Source organism: Hevea brasiliensis, chromosome 16 (genome assembly GCF_030052815.1).
Source record: "Hevea brasiliensis isolate MT/VB/25A 57/8 chromosome 16, ASM3005281v1, whole genome shotgun sequence".
NCBI classification, from domain to species: Eukaryota; Viridiplantae; Streptophyta; class Magnoliopsida; order Malpighiales; family Euphorbiaceae; genus Hevea; species Hevea brasiliensis.
The window spans coordinates 53,394,958-53,418,363 of record NC_079508.1 but is presented as its reverse complement, the minus strand read 5'-3'; the positions used below and the strand labels follow the sequence as shown (position 1 = coordinate 53,418,363).

The window sequence follows — 23,406 nt, the reverse complement described above, 5'->3', positions numbered from 1 at the left end:
TTTTTTTTCCTTCAAAATTTTTTATAATATTTATTTATTAAATAAGTAAAAAATTTCTCAAAAGAGTTAAAAATAAAAAATATATATGTACAATAATAAAAAAATATTACTTTCTTATCAGCCAGTTTTTTTTTTTACATAAATAATAATATAACTTATTAAAAAAATATATATTATAAATTATAAAAGTGTTACTCATTTATGAGAAGGGAATTTAACAAATTAAATTAGAAAATGTATTTAAAAAGTTATACTTACGGTTTTTCGTGTATCATTACATTTAACATATATTAAATATATTTATTTATTATTAATTTTATATTAAAAATTATTAATATTATATAAAAATATAGAATATTACATTAAAAATAATATAATATTATATAAAAATATAATTTTTTTTATTTTATCTTAATAAACACAATATTGTTAATATTGTACTTGTTAGAAAAACTTGTAGCCTTTTAAACGTAAACTTGCATGCTGCATGCCTTGGAATTTAGAAAGGTGGCTACCGTCTCTTGCAATAGAGCGTATTAATAAATCTCACTATCTTCTTTAAACAATGTACAGACTTTATATTTTTGAAGATGTGTTCAATACCACTAATAAATTAAAAGTTCATTGAATTATCATTTAAATTTCCTATATTATAAATTTAAATATAAATATATAAATTTATATATTTAAAAAAATATATGAATATATAAAACCCTCTTTATTATCTTTCGCACAATTAATAATACATGTATAGTTATTGACCATATAAGCTAATGATCCTCCGCTACAATCAGTTTTAACTTGATTAATCAAACCAAAAACATCAGCATTCATTCAAATTTCGTTACAGTGATAAAAATAAAATAAAATGACAAAACAAATTAAAATTATAGAATTTTCCTCCAAAAAATATAATAGGATACAAATTAAACTACAATATTTTTAATTAGATTGATGCAGTGCGTCGGAGGCATATGTTTGTTCTTCTATCAAAGATGTGTTATTAGAAAGTAGAGGTTATACACGTCTAAACGCTTAGGTATACCGCTATTCAATGATCCAGTTGAAGACGAAGCAACATCCCATGGCCCGCTATATTCACCTTCCAAATAATCAACCTCTTCATAAAACAAAGCTCCTTGAGATGCCCTAATCCCTTCTAACTCCATTGCCACTGTTTTCGTTGTTGGTCTTTTCTTCCCATTCAAGCATTTCTTAGCAAGTTTAGAAACTGCAATGATTTCTTCTTTCCGGCCATCTTGGAGAACTTGAGTATCAATAATTTCAAAAAGACAGTCCTCTTACATTGAAAGTAGAAAATGAGCAACTAAACTTTTCTCTTCAACAGATCTTAACGAAGAGATGAGTTTTTTTTTTTTTTTTCCAATTACAAGCTCAACAATAACTACCCTGTTCTCTCTAAATTTGCTTGATTGGAAGTACTCTGATCCAATTATCGAAAGGTTCCTTGTACTAGAGTTGTGAAATGTGTTTGATCAATAGAAATTGATTTTGAGGTGCTAAAGTCTGTCACTTTTGCTTTATATTTCTGATCCATTTGAAGATTTAATATCTCTGTGATAAATAGGTGCGGAAGCTGCAGAATGCAAATAGGATAGAGCACCTGAAACTTCTGTGACAATCCGCAAATGCATTTCCCACGTAATTGGGAACTCTTCATTTTGGTTTTGTTTATGCTGGAAGCGTGTTCCATTAGGGATGAACTCATACCCTAGCAGAGGAACTTCATTTTCCAAAAGCTTAACCACATTTCTATTGTTAATTTGTGATAGAATCACCACCTCATTGATAAATCGATCAAGCTTCATCGATTACTTTAGATTTCTTGATAGCTACAACTCTTCCATCTGTCAGCATTCGTTCGTAAACTGTTCCCTGAGACCTCCTTGGCTGAGGATTCGATTCACATGAAAATGATCAGTTGCTTTCTCCAATTCCTTCGAAGTTGTTAGCATAATTACAGCAATTAGCATGATTATAGGAGATTTGTATAGCATAATTATAGCAATTATTATTATTGTCTAAATTAGTTCATATTCTCATGTATAAATAGATGTAATATCTCTGTAAATAAGACACAGACAAATACACAATCCTTTCCTTCATTACTTGTATTCTTTATTCTAACATGGTATCAGAGCCGTAAAACTTTTATTTCTAGTTTCTGTGGTCTCTCTTCTCTCTCTACAACCTGTTCTGGTTCATTCCTATTATTATACCATTTTTTTTCCCTCCTCATCTTGTTATTAATGGAAGAATCTAATATTTCAAAACCTATTGCAACAGTTCTGACTGGTTTCAACTATAATTTTTGGGTTCAAGGAATGAAAAGTTTTTTGATAGGTCGCAAGCTTTGGCGTATTATTACCGGAGATATCACTACGCTGACAAGAGAGAATAATGAAATTGATGCAAAATTTGCTGACCGTCTTGAGGTTTGGGATAGTAAAAATCATCAGATCATCACCTAGTTTCGCAATACCTCTGTCTCGTCCATCCACATCCAATTTGCTAATTATGACTCTACATCCAATTTTCCTCCTCATCTTGTTATCAATGGAAAAATCTGATATTTCAAAACCTATTGCAACAGTTCTGACTGGTTTCAACTATAATTTTTGGGTTCAAGGAATGAAAAGTTTTTTGATAGGTCGCAAGCTTTGGCGTATTATTACAGGAGATATCACTACGCCGACAAAAGAGAACGATGAAATTGATGCAAAATTTGCTGACCGTCTTGAGGATTGGGATAGTAAAAATCATCAGATCATCACCTGGTTTCACAATACCTCTGTCTCGTCCATCCACATCCAATTTGCTAATTATGACTCTACAAAAGAAATCTGGAATTTTTTGGCTATTCGATATTAGACCACTGGACTTGCCTACTATTATCAGTTGTGGACTACTTTTCATAATCTGAAATAAGAAACAGGTCAATCTGCGAACGATTTTCTTGCCCAGGTCCAACCCATTTGGAATCAAATATCTCAGGCCAAAATCAGTGAAGATCATCTTCATCTCATTCAAGTTCTAATGGCTCTTCGATCAAAATATGAGGCCATTTGAGCGTCCCTGCTACATCGAAATCCACTCCCATCATTGGATACTGCTATTCAAGAGATTATTTTTTAAGAGACTCGTCTCAATTTGGATAAAACTCCTCAATTTGAAACTGCTCTTGCAACTACTCGATCCTCATATTAGAAATCTGGCAATCAACTCTGTAAGAATTGTAATCAAATTAGTCATACTTTTGCATATTGTCCTATTATAGAATGCAGATATTGTCATGGCTACGGTCATATTCTTGAACATTGTCCCACACGCCGTCCAAGACCAAAAGGAAGGCATTCTAAATTCAAGAATGTCTCAAAGCCTGGATCTTCCTCTGTCACTGCTGTTGCTGCTACTGAGGGTTCTACTGCCATCACCATGAGTGATCTTGAGGCACTATTTAAACAGGTTATCTCTTCTAATTCTCCTGCTATCATGTCTGCCACTCCGGATAATTCTTATTGGCTTTTTGACTATGCATGTTGTAATCATATGACCACTAATCTTAAATTCTTGTCTTCTGCAAAACCTGTATCTTTCTTACCACCAATCCATACTGCAAATGGTACTAAAATGAACATCACACATACTGGTCATGTGTCTACCTCAAATCTTCATCTCCCTGACACCTATTATATCCTTAATTTGGCACTCAATCTTATTTCTGTTGGTCAGTTGTGTGAAAAAGGACTAAATGTTATTTTTTCTCCCCATGGTGTCCAGGTACAGGATCCACAAACGGGACAGATTATTGGGGAGGGTCGCAGAGTGGGTCGATTATTTGAGCTTGCATCTTTACATATTCCTCAGAGATTTGTGTCTGCAGCTACAATCCCTAATTCCTCCATTCACCAATGGCATCTTCGTCTTGGTCATGCTTTTGCCAGTAAAATTCAACCTTTAATTTCTCGTTGATTATTAGGATCTACTAAGTTTGAGTCATTTAATTGTTTAAATTGTCAGCTTGCAAAACAACCTGCATTATCTTTTTCTCATAATAATATTACTTCAGACACTTCTTTTGGTTTAATTCATTATGACATTTGGGGTCGTTCTCCTATTTCTTCAATAAATGGTTTTCGTTATTTTGTGATATCTATTGATGATTATTCTCGGTTTACTTGGATATATTTTTTGAAACATCGATCTGAGTTATCACAAATTTACATCACATTTGCAAAAATGATTAAAACTCAGTTATCTTGTGACATTAAAATTCTTCGAACAGACAATGCCATGGAATATCGAGATTCTTCTTTACTTCAGTTTCTTAGTCAACAAGGCACCGTTGTTCAACGTTCTTGTCCCACACCTCTCAATAGAATGGGCGAGCTGAATGCAAGCATCACCATATTCTTGATTCTGTACGTACTCTTCTTCTTTCTTCCTCATGTCCAGAAAAATTTTGGGGAGAAGCAGCTCTTCATACTGTTTATATTATTATCCATCTTCCTACCTTGGTTCTTCATAATTTATCTCCTTTTGAAAAGTTGTTTGGACAACCTTCTGACTATTCCATCCTTAAACTTTTTGGATGTGTTCCTTTTGTTCTTTTACAACCTCATGAACATACAAAATTAGAACCCCGTGCTCGTCTATATTGTTTTATTAGTTATGGCATTGAACACAAAGGGTATCGTTGTTGGAATCCTGTTTCTAATAAGTTACGCATCTCTCGTCATGTTACCTTTTGGGACAATACTATGTTCTCTTCTCTTTCCAAATTTCATCACTCTATCAATACTGACTCTCTATTTTTCACTGACTCCTCCAAAGAGCTGTTTTCAAGTCTTGATCCAGGTAATTGTGATGTGCTCAATATTAGCCCAAGTACACCTGCCCCTGTTGACTCTGCACTAGTTGTTGATCCAGTACCTGCGCCTGCATCTCCTCCTAGCACTATTCTTCGTCGTTCTACTCGTGTAAGAGAAACTCCTCATTATTTTTCTGATTTTCACTGTTACTCTACTATTGCAACCCTTCATGAGTCTCGTTCTTATCATGAGGCAAGTACTGACCCTCTTTGGCAGCAAGCTATGGTAGTGAAATTCGGGGCTTTAGAGAAAACTCATACTTGGGATTTAGTTGATCTTCCACCAAACAAGACCCCTATTGGTTGCAAATGGATTTACAAAATCAAAACCTATTCTGATGGAACTATTGAATGCTACAAAGCTTGCTTAGTAGGCAAAGGGTACACTCAAGAGTATGGTATCGACTATGAAGAAACTTTTGCTCCAATGGCCCGATTAACATCTATTCGCAGTCTCTTAGCTATTGCTGCAGTTCGTAAATGGAAACTTTTCCAGATGGATGTCAAGAATGCTTTTCTTCATGGTGATTTAATAAAAGAGGTTTATATGCATCCTCCTCCTGGTTATCATTCTCCTCATAAGGTTTGCAAACTTCGGCGAGCCTTATATGGATTAAAACAAGATCCCAGGGCCTGGTTTGCCAAATTTAGTTCCACTCTTGCTCAACTTGGTTTTCTCTCTAGTCCACATGATTCTGCATTATTCACTCACCGAACTGAAAGTGGTATTGTTCTTTTGTTGCTTTATGTTGATGATATGATAATAACAGGAGATTATTCATCTGGTATTTCAGAGTTACAATATTATCTCAATCAGCATTTTGAAATGAAAGACCTGGGTTCTCTCAGCTATTTTTTGGGTCTTGAAGTTTCTCAAAATTCTGATGGCTATTATCTATCTCAAGCCAAGTATGCATCCGACTTACTTTCTCGAGCAGGCATCACTGATAGCAAAACAGTATCAACCCCATTGCAGCTCAATTGCAAACTTACACCTCTTGATGGCACTCCTCTTAATGATCATACTTTATATCAACAGCTTGTCGGGAGTCTTGTTTATCTCACAGTTACTTGACCTGATATTTCATATGCTATTCATCTGGTAAGCCAGTTTATGTCTGCTCCTCACTCAACTCATTTCTCTGCAGTACTTCGAATCCTTCATTATATCAAATGCACTCTTTTTCATGATTTGCACTTTTCCGCTACCTCCTCCTAGTATTATCTGGCTACTTTGATGCTGATTGGGCTGGTGATCTGACAGATCGTCGCTCTACAACTGGTTATTGTTTCTTCTTGGGTAATTCTCTTATCTCTTGGCGTAGCAAAAAGCAAACTGTTATTGCACGTTCTAGCACAGAATCTGAATATCGTGCTCTTACTGATGCTACATCTGAATTACTTTGGTTACGGTGATTATTAACTGATTTGGGTGTCACTCATTCTTCTGCTACAATGTTTCATTGCAATAATAGAAGTGCCATACAAATTTCTCATAATTATGTATTTCATGAGCATACCAAACACATCGAAATTGATTGTCATTTTATACGTCATCATGTTGCTTATGGCACCATATGTTTGATTCCTGTCTCCTCTGTCAGCCAAACCACTGATATATTCACCAAAACGCATCCTCCCACTCACTTTCAGGATCTCTTAAGCAAACTCAAGTTGGCACCTATGCTACCACTTTAAGTTTGAAGGGGGGTGTTAGCATAATTACAGCAATTAGCATGATTATAGGAGATTTGTGTAGCATAATTACAGCAATTAGCATGATTATAGGAGATTTGTGTAGCATAATTACAGCACTTATTATTCTTGTCTAAATTAGCTCATATTCTCATGTATAAATAGATGTAATATCTTTGTAAATAAGACACTGACAAATACACAATCCTTTCCTTCATTACTTGTATTCTTTCTTCGAACAAAAGTGAACAGTCTCGTTTGTTCAATGTGGCTTCCTATAGAAGATAACTGATGTAGTAACAACCCACCATTCCTTTTGAAAAAATTTTGTTCAAGCTTGGTGGCTCGTCTTCTTTTTATTATCTTGTACGATGACCACATAACAGTAAGCAATAACAACAATCCAAGTCCTGTTCCACAACCTGTGCAAATCACAGAAACACCATCTTGATTATTGATCTATTACTTAAACAATAATATTCCAATTAAGGATGTCGACAATGGTGAAATTTCTTCATTTATAGGCCAACCGTTCCTGCTTTATAAGGCTTACATATTTATAAGCAGATTTAAAGAACATATAAATCGAAAAAAAAAATATAAATGTATGTTTAGGTTTAGCAGATTGGATGTATACCCGTTACCAATAAGCTTCTATAAATCATTTTTAAATATATAATTACTTATTTTTATGTGATTAATTGATACTGTATTAAATAAAAGGGACCAAGAGAGATTCTAAATTTTTATTTATAGAATTATTAAATTTCATAATAAAAAAAATAATGTAATTAAAGAAAGAAACTTGCATACTATAATGATGCTTGTCCTGGCCCGAGAATTTCCAACAAAAAAGTCATTTGGCGGCCAGCATATGCCGGAGCTATCGTAATGGACATGTCCAGGAGGACACTTGCAAGTTGCAACTGTACCCTCGTGGGCTGTACATACAATACAGTCGGCTAGTAATGGTTCCTTGGATCCGTGCATCTGCCAATATCTGTAAACATAAAGCAAAAACTAAACCTCAGAAACCTTTTAGAATTGAAACGCCTAATGCCCAAGTCCTCAGCAACCATTTATCAGGTGTAGATTCTGTAGAAGAGTTATTAGATAACTTATACCTTGACATCCCCGGCGAATACAAACTTGACTTTTGTTCAGCTATTTCCAACAGCAGCCCAGTCAAGCACCGCAGGAACATGATCCATGAGGCTCGGATACTCAATTCTTGGGTTTGGTAGAGACGCAACCCAATCCTGTTTAACCATGAAAGCGGACTTGCTGCCACCGCGATCGTCCCTGTTGCTAATGGGGTATGTCATGTTTGCTTCAAAATATTGGACATAAGGAGGAATGGTGTAGCAACCCGTTGCATTAACTCCCCTGCGACAAATTGACAATCACCCACCAATTATTCCCAAAATCCTCGACAAGCATAGCATAATTGTCGCAACCCATGGCTGTAAACCTGTTGGAAGCACTTGAGGGAGAACCTTGTTCTATTAGAGGAGCCCTGCAATTGGAATAAATTACTGGATTGCTGACTTTAACTTGGCCTGTTAAGGAAACCCCCCGCAATTCCATGTTGATGCTTGTTAAGAAAGGCTTTTGAGGTGTAAAAGAGCAGTTGCAGAATACCTGAAAACTCTCATTCATGCCAACAACCTTTTCCAATTCCAAATGGGAATCGTACGCCAACATCACCACATCTGTATTGAAAAGGTTCCACCGGCTGAACTTGGGTTAGCTGTAGCATCGAAATGAAGCTAAGCTCCACTAGAGCAATGATCACCACTCTCTGTCTCTTCCTATCCGTTCTCACAGGACGTAGATCAATATAGATAAGCTACAGTTTAGGTGTTAAAAGTACTTCAGATAGACACTTCAGGTTCAGGTTTAGTCATATATGCTTCTTAGCTCTAAGATTTTTCCAATTACTTGCTCCTGTACAAATTCGCAGCCTGCCAAAGTTGAATTAGGAAACCTTGTGGCCAGGCCATTCCATGGCATTACTCAGTCAGTCACTCTTTAACCTGTCATCATTATCAAACTATTTTTCAAGTTAAATTGATAAACATTATATAAAATTATTGGCCAAGGCCAAGCACTACACCAAGTTTGCTGATTTAAAATTTTGTTTGAAAAAATTATTTATTTTCGTTGTATTTTAGCGACAAATAAATATTTGTCTCATTGACCATTGAACTTAAATATAAATAATATTTGCTACTAATTTAACTTTTAAAAGCAAATATATTTATTTATAAAAATAACTTATAAAAGAAAAAAATTTATCTCTATATATTTTTACAAATTATATTATTTGTCACTAAAATTATTTTTAGAGACAAATTAAATTTACTTAAACACTTTATACTAACAATTATTTTTAAAAAAATTAATTTTAAAATCAGATAAATTTATCTCTAATCATACTTTTAAAAATAAATATAATTAATATTTGCTACTAATTTAACTTTTAAAAGCAAATATATTTATTTATAAAAATAACTTATAAAAGAAAAAAATTTATCTCTATATATTTTTACAAATTATATTATTTGTCACTAAAATTATTTTTAGAGACAAATTAAATTTACTTAAACACTTTATACTAAAAATTATTTTTAAAAAATTAATTTTAAAATCAGATAAATTTATCTCTAATCATACTTTTAAAAATAAATATTTCTTTGCGTCATTAATTACTACTAATAATAAATTTATTTTTAATTATATGCTATTTACTTTAATTTAAAATATTAAAATATAATTTAAAATAAATATAATTAAAAACTATTCTTGTGGGCCCACAAAGGACCGCGAATTGCTGGAGTGGCCAAGGGAGAAGGCTTTCATTTCACATCTTTATTTTACAAATTATTATTTTTTTAATTTATAATTCATAATTTAATATTTTAATTTATCATATAAATAATTTATCATAATAAAGAATTAATAATATATTATAATATATAATTAATTTTTATTATTTTTATTATAATACTTACATTTTTAGAATAAATTTAATTAAAAATAAATATATTTAAAAATATATATTAAAAAATGTATAATTAATATAATTAAAATCATCCTAAAAGTACTTTTATTTAATTTTTATTTTTTAAAAAAATTAATAATATTTATTAACTTAATAATTAATAACAGTATATTTAATCATATATAAATTAGATTAAAAGAAAAATATAATTTTTTTTTATTTTAATGTATATAAATATAATACAATAGAACGTATTTACATGTATAAGCATTTAGAGGATACAAGATTCCTTATCATCTCTTCTGCACCATTTTAGTACTCGTGTATTTGATGGGCTAAGGTTAGCCCTTGTATGCCTCCCTCTGCTGCCGGCTTCGGTCCAACACTAGGGGCCTGTTTAGTTTAACTGTTGGGTGAAGCTGATAACTGGTAGCTGATAACTGTTACTGTTAGCTGATAGCTGATAATAACTAATTGATGTTAAGTATTTGGTAAAATTATGTTGACTGCTACTGTTTATATGTAAAATGACCAATAAGGGTATGTATCATGTAATTTATTTTATTATTAAAATAATTATATAATTATTAATTTCTTATATATTGCTAATTATTTTATTATTAAAATAAATATATATTATTAATTTATTATTTCAACAAATTTAATTATTATTGAAATATATAAATAAAAATTAAATATTTTAAAGTAAAATATATTTGAAACTATAGTAAATAATATTTATTTAAAAAAATTAATAATCATTGTTTGCCAACATTAAACTACAAGCAATTTGATCACGTAATGCATTCATTTGAAGTGCTCCACTTTCTTGACTACTTTTTTCCGCTTGAATGTCATCTGCATCACGAAATATGTCTGGTGGTATAAAATTTAGACTTTTATCTAATCGCTCAAATGCTGGATCAGCCAACGCTTTTCTTCGAATGTAATTATGTAATGCCATGGACACAACTACCATATCTCTTTGTACATAAAATGAATAAGGAGGTATTGTTCGTAATATCTTCCATCTTGCCTTCCAAACTCCAAAAGTTCGTTCAATGCAACATCTTAGAGATGAATGCCAACAATTAAAAATTTCTTTGAGTCCCCTTGGTCTTACACCACGTTGAAAATCAGGTAAATGATATCTAGTACCTTTATAAGGTGCAAGATATCCTTCAATCTGTTGATATCCAGCATCCACTACATAATATTTTCCTACATATGAAATATATTTTATTAAAAAAACAAATCATTAATGTATAATAGTATAAGGTTTGTGTGTATATATTTGTGTACATCTGTGTACTTGCCTTTTTATGACCAATTGAAAAAAGAAATGAGAAAAATGAAAATAAAATACGCATTTACCTGGTAGTGGTTTGGGGAAGTTTAAATTTTGTTTATTGATAGCATACTGGAAAAGGCGTCCATCATGAGCTGTACCTTCCCATCCTGCCATTACGAATGTAAATTGCATATCAAAGCTACAAGCAGCCATAATATTCTGGGTAGGCACCCCTTTTCTACCAATAAATCGAATCAAATTTTCTTCTTGAACACAAGCAGACACATGAGTTCCATCAATTGCTCCAATGCAGTCCTATTTTTCAAATGTTTAGATTTTAAAATTAAAATACTTAATGATTTTTAATGATATTTGTAATATAGTACTGCATATAAAGATAAGAAAAAAATTTGAAAAATATACCTTGAAATGAGGCATATATCTGTCATCATTCAGTATCTCAGGGAGAATATTCTGAGCATTAAGTGCATCCGGTTTTATTATATCAATTGACAAGCACAGCATTGCTTTTAATACTTCATGAAAGTTCCTACTGACAGTTTCTCCTGAATGCTGAAACCTTTCTTAAACTTGCCTATTTGAAGCTTCCAAAGCGAGAACATATAAAAACATGTCAACTTTTTCTAAAATAGTCATTTTTTTAGAACATTTTAATTTGTAATGACACTCTAAGTCTAGACAAAGTTTTATTAATGTGTCTTTTATCTATTCTGAATAAATTAATACATCTTCTCTCATTACCTCTCATTATTTATTGTAACCATACAAGTCCTGTATGGAATGAATCCATACAAGGTTCTTTATGAATATAAGACAAGTAATAGCTACATATAATATCAACTGCATATGTGGTTGTCTGCCAAACTTCATCGTCATCATCATCCCAAATCATTCGCTGAACAACATTCATATCTATCAAGAAAAAATAAAAACAAATAAACCTCATATATAAATTAATATCAAGTACTAAATATTTTAACTTTAAAAGTTCATGATTATACTAAAACTTTATTGCAATGCCAAACTTGATAATTAAGAGTTCAAACAAGTAATGAAAATAAGAAAAATAGCAAATACAAGTAATAGCATCTACTAAGTAGAAGGCTTCCACACACCATTATTCCATAATGAGAAATGAAATTGAAGCCATTTCCACTTTGTTTCTGCATCTTTGAGAGTATTGTACATCTCTCTTTTTGACTTTTGATCAAGTAATAGTGTGTAGAAAAAATGAATATCGCTTCCTTTCTCTATAAGTGGCAAAGTTAATACATCTTTCATAACTTCTTCAATAGAACAACCTGGGCGATCTCCCAAAAGAGTACACATAGTTGCAGTCTTAGACTCCATTGTCTCTTTTATAGTTTCTTTTAGCTCTTTAACTGTATCAGTCATCTGTGTAGCACCTGAAACCTTTTTGGCCTTATTATCCTTTTTTTTTCTTTGTTGCAGGGTCATTAGACAACTCTTTCCTTTTTTGTTTTTGCACATTATGTTGACTATTATCATTTTTTGTATTCTCTAAACCCACATTTTCACCTACTGCTTGACTGAATGAACCTCCAGATCCAAAACCAGCATTCATCATTTCATTTAAATCATCATCAGAATTAGATTCTGCATTAATATTCTCCTCAACATGATCTGCGGTATTAAATTGTTGCGTCTCCTGAGTTTCATTAGGTAAAACTCCAGATGATGGTGCATATGCAAATTCTCCAGTAGCCACAGTTCCTAGAAATTATTCTTGATAGTTTTCATAAAGCTCTTGTCCAATTCCTTTCTCTCGAAATCTTGCAAAATTTGAATTTTCCTAATACATATAAAAATCAAAACACTAGTGTTAATAAATAATTAAATGCCTATTTGTTTAATAAAGCCTTAAAAGCTAGTTCTTTATTTAACTTACCTTAATTTTTTCGTTCCACCACTCATCAGGAGCAACAACTGTGCCTTTTATGGGATCTCATCCTAATCCTGTTTCATTCCCTTTTAATGCTTTCCACATCTTCCATTGATCTTTCATCCAATCCCACTTGTGCCTTAATTGCTCTTCAGTATACTCTACACCAACTTGCCTCAATTCATTATGTAACCATGTATATCCTTTGTCACCCCATCCACCACCATTTCTCTTGCCCAAATTAGTGCCTCGAACACAAATTTTAACAAACAAGTTAAATTGTTCACTACTCCATGCAACCCTTCCAGCACCCTTATTTTTTGTAGCCATATCAACCTATAAAGATGAATGCTATTAACTCCAAATAAAAATAACATTCAAGTAAATAAAAGTATGCAAAAATATTAAACATAAATCCCCATTTGAGATTAATTCAAGGAAAAAAGCATGAAAGTAAGTTTCCTATTTTGTAAGAATTCAAGCTTTTGAAAGGCAAATAAAACTAAAAATAATAATCTAGACTTTCAGTATTACATGAATTTATCATGAGATAACTAATAATAACTCTTTCCATAATCTCCAAATTCCAATGATAAACATCAAATAATTCCTAGTACTATAGCTAATTTCAGCGTTAAAATTGATCATGAGAATTGGAAATTGACTTGTTTAATTAATAAAAGAACTGTACAACCAACTTCTATTCTAATGCAAAGCATTCATACATCTAAAGATGTCTATCATCATAAATGGATCAAGATTACTACTGTTCTAGGCACAGAACATAATTTCTAAGTCAAGCTATTAGATTCATGAATACCATTGATTCTTTTCATTGGGAGGTGAATAGCATCAGGAAAAATATACACACACACACACACACACATATAGCAGCTATTGTTGACTTTTTTTCTTTGTGAGGTGAATAGGGAAAAAATAAATTAAATTTTTTATTGTGAGGTGAATAGCATCGGAAATCATTGGGAGGTGAATATATATATATATATCAGCTATTGTTGACTTTTTTTCCTTTGTGAGGTGAATAGGAAAAAAATAAATTGATTTTTTTTATTGCAAGGTGAACAGGAGAAAAAGAAATTGATTTTCAAATTCTTTCATTGGGAGGTGAATAGCATCGGAAAAAGAAATTGATTTTCAATTTCTTTATTAAGAGGTGAATAGCATATATATATATATATATATGCTATTCACCTCTCAATGATATAGCAGTTAATTTCGTCATTACGCGGTGAACAAGAGAAAAAGGAAATTGATTTTTTTCTTTGTGAGGTGAATAGCATCGGGAAAAAAGAAATTGCAGTTAAGATATATATATATATATATATATATATATATATATATATATATATATTAAACTGAAATAATAATGTATGAGTTTATAATTTGAGTTTAGAGTTACTATCTTTTACTCTTTGTTCATAAGCAGTGCAATTACATATCATTAGAATTAAATTAAATTCAAAATTAAAAAAGGAGACACAACAGTAATATAAATAGAATTAAAAATCAGAAAATCATACCTTCTTGACTCAATAAGGGATAATCTGATGCACTTTAATGTCACAAGTTAATTCTACCTTGAGAAGAAATTAGAATTTCAATTGATAAGCTCAAGAAGGAGATACAATGATGGCACAAAAATTGAAAAGAAATCACAGCTTCGATGAAAATAAAAGTAAAAAAATAAAATAAAGAAAATGACAAATTGAAAAGAAATCGATATTTTAATTCAAATAGAAGCAAGAAGATAATATAGTGAAGGACATTGCGTAAATATTAAAGTAAGGATATTTTAGTCAAAAAATAAAAAAATATATAAAACAGTTCTAAACAGCTCCTATTTTAGAGCTGATAGAATCTGCAGCTGATAGGTATTGCCTTTCAGTTATTAACTAATTTTTTAATGTTTTACCAAACACTTAAATTCAACTGTTTAGATAACTATCCCCTGTTAGCCGCATACAACCGCTAGACCGAACACTCCTAGTTAAAAGGGGAAGAAAAATAACGAACGCGTGCTGGCGCAGCCGCCGCGGAAAAAAACTGGGTTTTGCTTTTGGAGCATAATACTAGGTCATTGCTTTTCTTCCATCATCCATCAGAATTTCACTTCCTCCGCTTCCCTCTGTACGCTTTTGGTACTTCCTTCAGAATTGCTTCTTCTCGCTTCCTCCCTGCATTTTCTTTTCTTTCCTTGGCTGCTACAGTAAGTCTATTCTCTCTGCCGTTTCGTTGTAATGGTCAAACTATTTTTAGAGTGCTTTTACTCATTTTTTATTTTTTTCATGATTTAATTGCAGGATTGCAAGTGGAATTGTAGAGGAATATAGAGCAGAATTGTTTTCATGGCACTTCGTTTTGAGGTATTGCTTGTGTACATAATTTCTTTTTTTTTTTTAATTTTACATTTAGATTTGTTTCGCGCATGGAGCGTCATTGAACAAACAATGTGAGAAAGTGCTTGGCATTGATGTTGATAAGCATGAATTGCACCTACCAAGCAATAGAATGCGAAGAAGTAGTTTAGTTAACTATTGCGTATTTTAACAAACATTTGATTGATATGTATGGTTGCTCACACATGGTTTTGTGTTCTCTCTTCTTCTTTAGGTTCTAGGGAGGTTTAATCGTGCTCGTGCTGCTCGACTGACACTCCCTCACTTTGTGTGCCAGACTCCTTTGTTTATGCCTGTGGGTACTCAAGGTTAGAATTTATATATTATTTAGTGTGCATGTTATACACATTTTCCATTCTTTGTGCACTTTAAAATTGGTGACATTTATAAAGAAATTGCTGGAATTCTTGGTTACAGGGACAATTAAAGGTTTGACAACTAACCAGCTTGAGGAGATTGGTTGTCAAATAATCCTTGGAAATACCTATCATTTGGCACTCCGTCCTACATCCGAGCTGATTGATGAATTAGGGGGTCTCCATAAATTTATGAATTGGCCTAGAGCGCTGCTTACAGATTCTGGTGGCTTCCAGATGGTTGTCTACTAAATCAAATACATCATAATAGTGTTTCAGTTTTAGTTTATTATTAATTTGTGAGTTTTAGGTTCCTAGCTTGAAGCTTCTTCCCCTTCATTTTTTTGGGTTGTCAGTTTACTCCTCCCATGTAGTATCACTACATATTAGCTTAGAATCCAGCATATGAAGCTATATGTTTCTTGTCAAAGTGCATCATTTCATGCTCATTTTATTAAACCTTATCTATTTAATGGTGTCATCTTCATGGACTGTTTTGCGGTTGTAGTTTATTGCAACAAATAACATATGCAGTTTAAAGCTCACAATTTGGCCTCCCTTTCCTTTTTTGTTTTTTGAATTTTTTAATTTAATATTCCAGGTATCATTATTGCATTTAGCTGATATCACAGAAAAGGGCGTGACGTTTCAGGTATTTGTTATCATCTTCGTCAAAATTGCTTTCTGAATTGAAGGATGATCCAAATATATTTAAACAGCCCAAACCCTCAAAAAACCAATCTGAACAGAATCAAATAGGATTCTCATAATTGGTACAGAATCATAATCCTATATGCAATTCTAAAAATCCTTGTTATCAATAAGTGAAGTTTAGTTGATATGTTTTGTCTTGAACTATAATGGTTTTTGATTCTTGATACTGACAATTTTGTTTAAGAATTAAATGGCCAGCTTTTTTTTGTACTATGCTTAGTTTGAGAAAGTCAAAGCTACAAATTCAATATATTGGTGCTTATCTTGATTATGACTTTGTGAGGTTAAAAAGTTTTGATCCTTTGATATTAATGTTTCTTGTTTTCCTTTTGGGCTTTTATTCTGTTAACTAAATGGTAACTCTTTCTTTTGATCAATAAGGACATTGAGTGCTGATCTTCTGTGTTTAGGAGTAATATTTAGTGTGTTCTGTATCTATCCCATTTTGTATTTTCTCGCTCATGTGCTTGTCCACATGTAATTTACGTCATTAATTACTTCACTATTAATCTAAAAGTTCTTCCCTACTAAGATTTTGCTTGATTTAGCTCTTGTTTTACCAAGAAATGGAGTACACTTGTAACTAAGGCTTCCTTTTCTTAGCTCAGTCACCAGTTGATGGAAAGCCAATGCTTCTAACACCAGAGGAGTCGATTCAAATCCAAGTAAGTTTTATTTACTTTCGTTTTTCCCCTTAAAATTCAACTGACATACAATTCTATCTTTTCCTCATGTTACATTGGATCATTCATTATTTGAGTATTTTGTCCCTGTTTTACTTCACATGAGCATGTTTCTATTGACTGGATTTTGAGAATTTAATAATAAAGTGTTTGGAATTCTTCAAGCCCCCATTTTTTAATGCCTTTTTCTTGTCTACAATATCTAAATCACTTCCATGTTTTTGTCATGAGTCTTGCAGAACAGAATTGGTGCAGATATTATCATGGCTCTTGATGATGTAGTAAGAACCACCATCACTGGTCCAAGGATTGAGGAGGCCATGTATCGTACTCTTCGATGGATAGACAGATGTATAGCAGGTGATTTTGCATAATGCCAAATGCCAATCCTATCTTACTCAAAAACATTGGTATAATTGACAACAGAAACCCAAAAGTACCATTGATATAATTTAATATTTGCTAATGTTTTGGGCTTATTAAGCTAGAATAACTTTACATAGCATGAGTCATTTTGGCCAGTTGAAAGCAAATGTAAGACCAAGGAAACAGAAACAAAAAAAAAAAAACACAAATAAATAAATCAAATTGTCTGAGATTGTACTTATCAAAGCATCTAAAAGAAAATTTCTATAAATCAAATTGTCTGAGATTGTACTTATCAAAGCATCTAAAAGAAAATTTCTAACTGTGATAAGAAAACAAAAATCCAGAATATCCTCTGTAATTATTATCTAATTTCTTCCCAAATAAACAGTCGTAGAGTCTCTAAATGGTGATTCCACATCAAAAGCCCTTTTTGAAGTTGAGTGTAATTAATGGTTGTTCAATTTGTTAAGTCATACCAGATTGTTGAACCTAAGACCTAATAAATACCATCCTACCTTTTTAGATTTTGAGTTAAAGAGCCTAATGGCCACTAAACTGATGCATATTTATTGGCTTTCTTAACTTTCCCTAGTAGCATCAAGTTTTCTTATCTGCCTTGTTCTTCTTTTGGTCTCACTGTTGATGGTTTTGATGGATTTTCTTTTTTTTTTTCTTTACCCTTTTTTTTTGTGGCAGCACACAAAAGACCAAATGAGCAAAATTTATTTGGTATTGTTCAAGGTGGTTTAGATCCTGTGTTAAGGTTAAACTCCGTTTAAACTGTAATCTTTTAGCATCATCATATTTAGTGTTGTGAATTTAATTCCTTTTGTCTATTAATTGCTGTTATCGCTTACAATTTTATATCTTAATCAGGGATATCTGTGTTAGAGGCTTGGTAGATCGGAATTTACCTGGGTACGTTCATTTTGTGATAACATAATTAAAGATTAGATTACTGTCATGATCCAAATTATTCATCAGCGTGCACACACACACACACACACACACAAAGGCAGCTTTACATACATGCATGCCTGCCTATAGTTATTAAAGGCATGCCTCAGGCACACACCTCAGGCTCAAGGCTCATCAGGCTCGAACCCTAGCGCCTTATGCGCCTAGGTGTGCACCTTTGTTCCAGGCACAAGGTTCTAGAAATGCATGCTTTCTTTATTTCTGTCTTTAGCGAGCACTTTCATTTGCAAAAAGGAAAACCACTTAAACTCAAACCAGCAAACCCAATTCAAAATATATGCCAAAGAAAAAAAGAGAAAAGCATCATATTTATTTGATTTTTATGAATTTTTTAAATTTTTTACTTTTGCGACTCACCTTGCTCAGGCGTGCACTTGCGCTTTGCGCCTAGGCTCCAAGACTTCTTGGCGCCTTAGTGCGCCTTGAGCCTTTAAGCCCGTTTTTTAAGCAAATATTTTGCAGTGTGCTATAAATGTTGAGTTGCTAACTTCCCAAATGAGTTCCTTGTTTGAAACTTGCCTATTGATTTAGTGGCCACTAGTGTTATGTCTTGAATTACAAGCATAATATTTCCAGGATTGATACTTTGTGTTTGTAATATTCCTCAGATAGGGTGGCACTTTCAGTCCCCAATATTTCATGCTTACTGTCTTGTTGCCGGTTCCAGATAAATTTTCTTTTCTCATGTATATTCAACCAATTTTTATTTATTTCTAAAAAATTTATATTTATTTCTAGTATTGTATATTAGTGATAAGTCAGGCATCTTAACTTAGTTTACTTTTTGTGACAGCTATGCAATCGGTGGTCTTGCAGGTGGTGAAGATAAAGATTCATTTTGGCGTGTTGTTGCTCAATGTACTGCTGCATTGCCTGAAGATAAACCACGATATGTAATGGTAAACATGAATTCTATCATCTTGACCTATATTCTTCAAACTAGTTGGATTCATAAATTACTCATTGCTTCTCTTTTCTAACATTTTTCTGTGCCAATCATCAACTTTATCTTAGGGTGTTGGTTATCCTCTGGATATTGTTGTTTGCAGTGCTTTAGGTGCTGACATGTATGACTGTGTGTACCCTACTCGTACTGCTCGTTTTGGCACAGCTCTTGTACCAGAGGTGATGGCTTATTTTTCAAATTCTTTGAAATATGTGAATCTGGATTGAAGCATTGTAGAGATTAAATTCTTAATTTGTTTAAGACTTTAAGTTGCTGGGGGCATATGTCTGATGCACATCATACCTTATATATGTTCATACAAACACAAACACATGTACATTTATTATCATGTTTGTGATGCCTGCTGGCATATTTTTACTGTGTGAATATTTTGACAATTGGACAACTTTTATACAAAATGCTCAAAGTGGTGTCGGTTTTGATGCTATTCAACTTGCCTATTTGGTCTTATTTTGAAGTGCATAAAAGATGAACTCTCCCTATAACCATCATTTTATATGTGCTATGCAATTGCACTGAACTGCATGTCCTTTTTGGTTGCTTAAACTAGTACTTGGTTTCTTTAGTAGTGCTGTAGTAGTTGTGGTTGAGAAAAGTACTATCTTGTGATTTTAATGTAGATTTGACTTGTTTTTGTCATAAAAGTTAGGAGTGAACAGATTTCGGTTCAAACTGAAAAATCGAACCAAACCGAATTAATTTGGTTCAATCAGTTGGGTTTTAAAATTCAATCGGTTCGGTTCGGTTCGGTTCGGTTTTATATTATAAAAATTTCGGTTATTTTGGTTCAGTTCGGTTTTGAAGAGAAAAAAATCGGTTAAACCGAATCGAACCGAATCGAATAGTAATTTTATATATTCAAATCGAATCGATTTTTGAATTGATTTTTTTATGGGAAATTTATGAATTTTATATATATATATATATATATATATATAAATTGTTTAATTTCATTGATTAATTGTTATTAGGTTCAAACCAAAGTCAAAATTAGACCAAATAACTTGAAAATAAAGTCTAAATTAAAAAATCAATCAAAAATCAAAACAGATCGGTTTGAACCGAACCGAACCGAAATAGAGTGGTTCGGTTCGATTTGATTTTTCATTCATTTCAGTTCGATTCGGTTTCTAAAATATGTAATTCAGTTTTCATAATTTAATTCGATTCGGTTCGGTTCGGTTTGAACCAAATACTCACCCCTAATAAAAGTAACTAAAGAATGGTTTTGAACTGTTTTTTTCAACAACTGTAAGGGTGCTTGGTCAAAAGAAAGTGTCAACCTCAATGCCAAAGCAGACACAATGTTATGGATTAAAGAATACGTTTACATTTACTTTTCTGCATTTTACAACAAATGCCATTTGAATGTTCTTAAATGTATATGCCCTTTGGTTCTCATAGTCTTATTTACCTTCTTACTTTCTTTCTGTAATCTTGTGTATGGTGATTTCAAGTTTTGAAGAACCAGTTCTTGTTCAGTTTGCTAATATAAATTCACTTATGCCTTCTGAATGTTTGGGAATTTGGAACCATATATCTTGCAGCTTAATCAACATTTTGCATACTATGGAAACAGATTTCATGTTTATCATGGTTGAACATGTTATAAAATGAATTCTTTTTCCCTGCTTTGCAAGTATACATGCTCATGCAAACAAATTCCATATTTTTCATGCCATATATATACTCATGCAAAATCTGATACTGCAGGGAGTGCTGAAGCTAAAACACAGTGCGATGGCTGATGATACACGCGCCATTGATCCTACATGTGCTTGCATGGTATGATTGTAACAGAGTTGTCTCTTTAAGCTATTAATTTACCAATTGCTCTTACTGTGTCTTTGCATTAAGCCTTTTCTCAATGCAGGTTTGCAAGAACTATACAAGGGCCTACATACATTGCCTTGTGACAAAAGATGCCATGGGATCGCAGCTTCTGTCATATCACAATTTGTATTACATGATGAAGGTACAAACAATAGATAATAGTTCTTTCTGAATTTTGTTCTATTTATAATTGAGAGTTTTACTTTCAAAATTGCAGCTTAGCAGAGATCTACACTCATCAATTATTGAGGGAAGATTTCCAAAGTATGTGTCTTGTCCTAGTTTTTGTCTCCCACAACTATAAAGTTTTTGTTCTCTGATTTCATGGCTGTCATTGTGCCACATATTTGAGTTCTTAATTCTATCTTTGTGATAGTTGCTTTTGTTATAATATTACTCCTTTATTGCAGGTTTGTCTGTGACTTCCTCCAGAAAATGGTGCTTCTTGCACTTAATACCATGTTTGTGATTTTGTGTGCATGTGTTGTCCAGAAAGAGTGGGAATGGAAAGGAAGATCCATCATCTGTAAATTGTTAGCTGTGCAGAATAATCTATGGTTTTCTCTTTCGGGCTCCATCAAATTAATTTGCATAAAATTGACGGATAACCTAAATACATACGATGTTGCTCAGCATAATTTTTGTGTTTTTTGAGCTGCTCTCTGATTTTGATGTTTTGACACACTACTTTTCCTGTGCTCCGCAAAAGTCAAATATGGAATGACCTTTGTTAGTGGAGTTAAGTTGATGAACTGCTTTTTCACTAATTCTATCTGCCTTTCTGTAACTTGGTATATATCTATTGCTACACCATGCCAGTTTCTTACACATGCAATTGTTGAAGCTGCCACATTGGCTTTAGCATTGTTAGTAGAAGTGGTGGCTTGTCCTGGGGCAAGTTACCATGAAAAGAATAAGTGCTGAAGATACCACATGATGCTATGTATTGGTGTATAAGCCTTGACTGTTGATGTTGTTATCGCCTTGCAGTTTCCCAAAGGTGATGTCCCTGAGTGGGTCTGCAATGCCATGGAGGTTGCTGGAATTGATATCTCATCCTGCTGTGCTCCATTCACTTCTCCCCAAGATCAGAATTATAAAAGAGGATACCAGCCAAGAAGCGGGCTTCTACAAATTTTGACTGGAAAAGAGACTGAAATTGAAGAATTCAATTAGGAGACATCAAAATACAGCATAAATTTTTATCTCACATACGGTTTCCATACGAACCATAACAAATTTAGGAGTAAACATTTGTAATTGATTTTTTTGTTGCGCATTGCAATGAATTTTATTTTTGGTTATCGTTTCATTCTAATTAAGCTTGTAATTTGAAAAGGTTTTCTTACAGATATTTGTGTCTTCACCACTAGTTACAGATTTGTTTGATGAGCTTGCACTGGGATGCATCGTGCGTTCATACCTAACTTCTGGAGCTGTTCCAGAAACCCGCATGATCGAGCCGGAATTGAAAAAGTCTATCGATTGTGGCACTCCTAGGGTATATGACTTTTGGCTTTTTTGTTGGACAAGAAAGTCCAAGAACAGGATAATTAAGCCTTTTGATGTGAAATCTGCAAAATGGAACGGCACTTTTCCGCTGAATATTACCCATTACCCAACCTTTTGACACTGAATTCCAGCGCATCTTCCAAAGCCTGTGATTAGATTGATGAGGACATCAAAATCCAAGGAAATATTCTTTTTTCATTACTTTCCAACCTATATTTTGGATGGCTCTTGAAAATATGATAAAAAGCATATGACAAAATTGCCAATCCATTTAGGGTTCTATTCAATGTCCAAATCCTACGTCTCTCCTCCAATTTTACGCTAGCATATGCTAGACCATACACAATCAGAACTTTACGTGGGTTTACTTGCTTTGGATCAACCATTGCAAAAAAATTTAATTAACTAATTAGATGACTTAACACTTTATCTTTATAAAAGTTATTAAATTTCTTATAATTTTTAGATGTGAAACTCTTAGGATAGGAAGAAATAATAGGAAAAAAATTTTAGTATAAAGATCTTTGTTAGTATATAAACTGATTGAATATTACCATTGATAAATACTAGAATAGGTGACATTCACTGAGTCAGGAGCACCCTTGAGTAAAAGCTCCACGGGCTTTAACCAAGGAGCACGCGAATTCTCTCCTCTAAAAATAATTTCTCCGATGAACAAATTAAATATTTACTTGTACGGAGTTTTGAGTTTAATATGATTTTTTTTTAATTTTTTAATAATAAATCTAATAAATCTAAGTGTAATCTTGAT

The 23,406-nt window shown here is 32.6% G+C and overlaps 3 protein-coding genes and 1 pseudogene across 7 annotated transcripts; 1 reads left to right on the top strand and 3 right to left on the bottom strand.

Moving 5' to 3' along the window:
* Positions 1-989: 989 nt before the first annotated feature.
* Positions 990-8,599, bottom strand: LOC110639660 (wall-associated receptor kinase-like 9; annotated as a pseudogene).
* Positions 8,600-10,341: 1,742 nt separating this feature from the next.
* Positions 10,342-12,297, bottom strand: LOC110669657 (uncharacterized). Its single transcript, XM_021831399.2, has 5 exons — positions 12,204-12,297; positions 11,669-11,814; positions 11,305-11,454; positions 10,965-11,196; positions 10,342-10,811 (listed from the first exon to the last, which is right to left on the bottom strand). Exons 1-5 carry the CDS (start codon positions 12,295-12,297, stop codon positions 10,342-10,344), a joined length of 1,092 nt encoding a protein of 363 aa, XP_021687091.2.
* A 31-nt stretch (positions 12,298-12,328) lies between these two features.
* LOC131174662 (uncharacterized) lies at positions 12,329-14,048 on the bottom strand. The gene is made up of 2 exons (XM_058138414.1): positions 14,018-14,048; positions 12,329-12,636 (listed from the first exon to the last, which is right to left on the bottom strand). Exons 1-2 carry the CDS (start codon positions 14,046-14,048, stop codon positions 12,329-12,331), a joined length of 339 nt encoding a protein of 112 aa, XP_057994397.1.
* Positions 14,049-14,805: 757 nt separating this feature from the next.
* On the top strand, positions 14,806-22,472 carry LOC110662862 (uncharacterized). Of its 5 annotated transcripts, none has more exons than XR_009144743.1 (16): positions 14,806-15,032; positions 15,127-15,189; positions 15,437-15,530; positions 15,640-15,818; positions 16,180-16,230; positions 16,901-16,957; positions 17,215-17,335; positions 18,041-18,107; positions 18,221-18,262; positions 19,116-19,221; positions 19,337-19,447; positions 21,003-21,074; positions 21,163-21,264; positions 21,340-21,386; positions 21,533-21,860; positions 22,113-22,249. XR_009144743.1 is itself a non-coding variant. In XM_021822002.2 (16 exons), the coding sequence occupies exons 2-16, from the start codon at positions 15,172-15,174 to the stop codon at positions 22,296-22,298; spliced, it is 1,281 nt and encodes a 426-aa protein (XP_021677694.1). In that variant the 5' UTR covers positions 14,808-15,032; positions 15,127-15,171; the 3' UTR covers positions 22,299-22,472. The 5 variants fall into 5 exon arrangements, 4 of the variants coding, with proteins under 4 accessions (XP_021677693.2, XP_021677694.1, XP_021677696.1 ...); XM_021822002.2 differs by having other exon boundaries at positions 14,808-15,032; positions 21,533-21,560; positions 22,113-22,472; XM_021822001.2 differs by having other exon boundaries at positions 21,533-22,472.
* Positions 22,473-23,406: the final 934 nt, after the last annotated feature.